Source organism: Equus caballus, chromosome 12 (assembly GCF_041296265.1).
Source record: "Equus caballus isolate H_3958 breed thoroughbred chromosome 12, TB-T2T, whole genome shotgun sequence".
Lineage (NCBI taxonomy): Eukaryota > Metazoa > Chordata > Mammalia > Perissodactyla > Equidae > Equus > Equus caballus.
The window spans coordinates 16,488,432-16,494,552 of record NC_091695.1 but is presented as its reverse complement, the minus strand read 5'-3'; the positions used below and the strand labels follow the sequence as shown (position 1 = coordinate 16,494,552).

Below are 6,121 nucleotides of genomic sequence, written 5' to 3'. Positions count from 1 at the left end.
AAACAATTACAATAGTAACATCAAAATGACTGATCACAGATAACCATAATAATTAAACAGTTTGAAATAATGTGAGAATTACCAAAATGTGACACAGAGACACAAAGTAAGTAAATGTTGTAAAAATGGTGCCAATAGGATTGGTTCAATGCAGATTTGCCACAAACCTTCAATTTGTAAAAAATTCAATATCTGTGAGTGCAGTAAAGTGCAAGAAAATGAGATATGCCTATATAAGTAGTGAGAGTGGACATTCTTGTGTTGTTTTGACTTTATGAAGGGAGGATTTGTTGGGTGTAGTTGCTTGAATGTTTAGTAACTTTTCTAAATGATTTTTGGAAAGACTGAATTTTCTATGAGGTGTGCTTTTGGAGTGTCTCTTCTATGATCTTATTGCTTAGCTAGTTATTTGACAGAGATATGCTTAAGCAGTTTGAGGTAGAAAAATAATATAACAGATCTAGATCTATATATTTTGTGCCAAGAGTTTTTTATAATGTCACTTCTTTAAAATATGTTGAGGTTTTTTTTAATGGTATAATACTTAATTTTGCAAATATTCCTTTTGTGCATGAAAATGATATGTATTCTTAGTTAGATGTATAATTTTATGCATGCCTCTGTATACTCTTAAATTGTATTGTTCAGATTGTTCATATTCCTCCTGACTTATTTCCTGCTTTACTCATCAGTAATGAAAAAGAAGCATTGAAATCTTCCACTGTGAAGGTAGATTGATATTTTTCTTCATGTGGATTTATCTAACCCTATTTCATGCATTTTGATGTCATATTATTAAGTGCATGTGTGAGTCAGGGTAATGGAGCAAGAAGACCAAGTCAAATGCCATAACTGAAGAGGAGTATTGTAAGAGATTATTTTCAAGATGTGGACAGCTGTAGAAAAACCACGATATGTGCAATACTCTGGGACTAGTAAGAGTTGAATATGTTAGAGTACACTGGGGCACAGAAGGTGCAAGGAGACATAGAAATGAGGAATGGCAAAAGGAAGAATACGTAACAAAATAAAGTAAAACTTTGGAGGGACCTTACATGGACCCATGAGGATCATCTGTTATGAATTAAGGACTATGATTACTCAACCTGTTCCCTTTGGTTTCTACTGACACTCCTCCCCCTCTCACCCAAGGTGGGGAAAATGCAAAACAAATCGAAACTAAAATAAGGGGGAAAATGATTAAGCATTGTGCATTTCCCAATTCTAACCAGTACCCTAACACTAGAAAACACCCAGTAACACTAAATGATGTGGAATTGAATGATAAAGAATTCAACCTTTATTAAAAATATATCATGTTCTACGATAATTTCAGTCTTTGAGGAAATTATTCTAGCAGAGGAGAGAGATAGAAGAACAAATATCCATAGTATTTCATCAGTGCTATCACATTACAGAAGTATTGAATCATTCCTGTGAGAACCCTCAAGAGATAAGCAGAAGTAAGTCTCAAACTTGTCTATATACCCAAATAATATATTGACTTTATTTTTATGATTACAACTACATACACATTAGCTGCTGTAAAATGCCTGTGGGAGTTTTTCCCTCTGGTCTTTCTTGTGCTTTTAATTTGACGTATTCTCACCACTGCTTTTCTAAAAGTTTCCTTTGGATGGAAGGTTCACTGGAGAGCCAGAGGCATTCTACATCTATTTGTGGGTAGCTGGCACAGTCACACAAACAAATAGAATCAGCCTGAAGGATCATCTTGATATTCCAAAGAAATGTAAAGTCTTCCAGAAGTAAGCATCCTGATTAGTGAGCATACATATATATATGTATGTATGTATTAAAATTAGGAGAAAATAATTGGGATTTTGAACAGCATTTTATTTTATGTAAAAGTTGAACTTAGCAAATTCAAATTTTTAAGTTTAAATTCTTGTGAAATAATTTTCTTGGTGGTTATTTTCAAGAGAAGTCATTCAGGAAAATCTGAATGATAATTTGAGGACAAATTGAGGTTTTAAGCCTTTATTTGTATTTATGAGAAGGCATTTAAACATAATGGAAAAAGTATGAACTTCCAAATCATACAGAAAATGTTTAGATATAGACCTTCCCCTTTGTGCTTGTGTAACCTTGAGTTCTATTTTCCTTATTTGCAAAACAGATCCAATAATACAATAACATATACCCCATCAGGTCATGGTGAAGATGAAATGCTTGGTAAATAAAAGTATTTAGTAAATTGTTTAAAACATATTATTGCTTTGTATGTGTTATCTAAATATTTTGCTTAAAACATGTCAAATAATGAAGCCCTTCACTTTCACAATATTTCTTTATTACAGATGTGATAAATAGTTAAAGAAACAGAAAAATCATAAAATGCACTTCATGATTTTATACTCTCCATATATTCTCATATTCTTAGTCATAAATCCCACTTCACAATAGTCTTTTTAAAAAGATTTTTTCCCCTTTCATATTGCAGTTGTCATGTCTTTTCAAATAATCCCTCTCAGAGATTTTTCTCAAACAATTTAAAGTTTAAAGAAGAGATATTTGGAAGAAAATATCTAGCTGAAAAATATGTAAAAAGGTGGACTCAAAATTCCTCACTCCAAAAACTCTACCTATCTAAGCATATATGTGGGCGGGGGTGTGAGTATGTGTGTGTGTGTGTGTGTGTGAAAGAGAGAGAGACAGAGAGAGAGAGAATCAGAGTGAGAGAGAGAGAGAGAAGGGACAGGGAGAGAGAAAGAAAGGAAAGAGACACAGGGTTTTTTTTATGAATTAGACAGAGGCTGTAAAGAAAATGATTTGAGGATAGGACAGGGGATATTTCCACAGGAGGTAGTTTTGTCAGAGGTTTCTATGGGCACTGCTTTGAAGAATGTTATTTTATATGGACCTGTCTTTCCCCAACTGATGTTCAATCGTTGTAAGTTGAGCAGCACTGCTCCAAATCTTAAGAGATGTGGAGGTGTGCAACAATGTTCAGGGAATATTCTAAACCAAGAATTGCACTTCTAGAGTTTTGATTCTCTAGTTTTTCTACAGTTTTGTTATACAATTTTAATGAAAAGTTATCACTAATTTGTGTTCTTTAACCGATCAGATTCTTCCACATAAAAAAGACTAGGTTTGCATAGTCTCAATTTATACATAAAAACGTTCTTTGCTAAAATCCATTTTGAACCCAGAACAAACTTAAACCAACACCCATGTTTCTTCCTTATGCTTCCTGTATGTCTCCTATGAGTTCTTCAACCTCTCTCTTCAGACAAAACATAAAATCCACAGAAAACAAATTAACTGGTAAAAATGCTAATGTCTATTTTCTTTCACAACAGTTTGTTCCTCTCCAAACATTTTTGGGTGTACTGTTTTGTAGATTTGACAAGTTAGAATTTTAAGCTCTTTACTTTGTATATTCTTTACATGAACTTTATTTACTTTGCTCTTGGCATAAGGCAAAAAGATCTGTATAATTTGTTCCACTTGTCAGTTGAAGCAGGTGGATCAGAGGGAATAAACTGCTCAGTGCTAACAATAAAAATAATTAACAAGAAGTGAGAGTGGATGCTCATCTTCAATCATTAAATGAGGGATCTGTTCACTATATCATATTGTTCTCTCACTGACATCATTAAAAAACAATTCATTGAAATTAATAGTCTTCTAGGAAAAACACGATTTTGTTGTGGATGACATTTGGTTATGGGTAAAAAGTCAACATATTCACTCTCCGCTCCTAGGTATATTATATCAAAATGTTCTCAACGTGTGTTTAAACAAGCAGGTCATTATATAATCATACTAGGTTCTTCAATATGTCAACATAAAATAACCAGCCCTCTAAAGTGTTTCTAATGTTTCAATAGCAACCTCTAATGTGTCATGAGAATAATTAGAAAAAAAGGTGAAGCTGTTATATGATAGTAACCTGTATTCCTTTATTCAGATGCCCAGCACTTGCACCTTCAGTTCCCTAGTTCGTTCTCTCCATCTTCTGAATTTTGAGCAAACAAGCCAAGAAGGAGAGTCACTAAAACTATTATCAATTAATTAAGGCTATTTCTCTGCTATGATGCAAAGCCTTGATTTTATTTTTATTTCAAAAATAAATATTTAGTTTCATTGGATATATGGAATGATGGTGCATGATTGGGACTTTATGTATAAGTTATATGTAGCATACTGGAAGGGAGCAATTTGCCTAACATAATACAGGTAGTTAATGGCAGAGATGGAGCAAAACCTCATATCTTTTATAGAGGTGGAAAACAGCTGGGAGACCATTTGATTAATGGATAATGTGGCATAGCTTTTAAAAGCATGGAAAATGACATCAGATACACTCATGTTGTAAATTGCTACTTAATATCTTAATGATTTTGTGGAATGAAGTGAACACACCGTTTTCTATTTTTCATATATAAAGTGAGTATCAGAATTGTAACTAATGAGTTTTTATTAGTTAAGTGCGTACAAAATGTTTACAAAAGTTCCAGACATAAAATATGCTCTCATTGAATATTATTTGAAATATAATGATGCCAGTTATCAGAAAACGATTTAAAAGTCCGTAATGAATCCTTTATGGCCTAAATCACTTTTTTTCTGTGTTTAAATGTTCCAAAACTTAAAAAAAAAATATTATTGAAGATATACTATGTTCTCTGTCATTTCAGATAAACCAAGGTTCTGTTGTATACTCTGGACTCACCTTAACCTCATGAGAAATCAGAATATCACAGAATTTGTTTTCTTGGGGCTGTGGGAAAATAAGCAAATAGAGCTACTCTTCTTTTTCTTGTTCCTCCTCTGTTACATGGCCGTCTTAATGGGGAATTCCACCATCTTACTCACAATCGCTTGCAGCCATCTAATCCAACAACCCATGTACTACTTTCTCTGCCACCTTTCCCTCATGGACCTCTGCTACACCTCCACTGTGATCCCCCGGCTAATCAGGGATTTAGCTGCGGTAAGAAAAAATATTTCCTATAACAACTGTATGACCCAGCTCTTCACTGCCCACTTGCTGGCTGCTGTGGAAATATTCATCTTAGTGTGCATGGCTTTTGATCGCTATGTTGCCATTGTCAAGCCCCTGCACTACATGGTCATCATGAACTGGCAGAGGTGTAACATGTTGATCATCATGGCCTGGGTTGTGGGCTTTTGGCACTCTATTGCTCTACTTCTCATAATACTCAATTTACCTTTCTGTGGTCCTAATCAGATAGATCATTACTTATGTGATGTGAAGCCTCTTTTGAAACTGGTGTGCAAAGATATTCATGTTGTTAATATCTTAATGATTGCAAATTCAGGGATGGTGGTGGTGGTTGTTTTTCTTGTCTTGGTAGCTTCTTATATACTCATATTATATAATCTTAGGACACCCTCCTCTGCAGGGCGACGCAAAGCACTCTCAACCTGTAGCTCTCATGTTATGGTTGTAGTTTTGTTCTTTGTGCCCTGTATCTATATTTATGTTCTACCTGCAGGGAGTGAGAACAAAGATAAGGAAGTCTCTGTGTTTTATACTGTGATTGCCCCCATGCTGAATCCTCTCATCTATACCCTGAGAAATATGGAGATGAAAATTGCCATGCGGAAGGTATGGTCTCAAATGGCATATTTAAAATTAAAGCAACTAAGATAATATTCATTGTGCTTTCAATCCTGTGTCCTCAGGGCGTTTATCATCTGAGATGTTTTGAAAGCATATAAGGTTTCTTTGGGAAGTTGGACTAAATGACCTCTGACAAAGTATGAGCCAAAAATGCAAGTCACTGTTATTCAGAATGTTATCTGCACTTTATAAGGTCCAACTAGTTCCAAGTGTGACTACATTAATTTGAGTAATTCACATGCCCTTCTAAAGTGTGCCTCTAATCATGTCACAACTCCTCTCTCCAAAAATTTATTTGGAACTCTATTTTCCTTGGAATATAATCCTACCTTCTCATTTGTTTATCAGATATCTCCTGAAATAGGTCTGACTTGATTTTACTGATTTCAAAAATTTATATACTGGAAGAATGTGTGGTGTTATGGGGCCAGGGCAACCTGGGTGACTACTGACTCTGTAACCTTTTATCTCTGTGTCTTGGCAATTTGGTTTAATTATGTGAACCTC

At 34.4% G+C, this 6,121-nt stretch overlaps 1 protein-coding gene across 1 annotated transcript; it reads left to right on the top strand.

The window, feature by feature from the left end:
- The first annotated feature begins 4,708 nt into the window (after nt 1–4,708).
- Nucleotides 4,709–5,644, top strand: OR4A127 (olfactory receptor family 4 subfamily A member 127). Its single transcript, XM_005613926.3, has one exon. It carries the CDS (start codon nt 4,709–4,711, stop codon nt 5,642–5,644), a length of 936 nt encoding a protein of 311 aa, XP_005613983.3.
- Nucleotides 5,645–6,121: the final 477 nt, after the last annotated feature.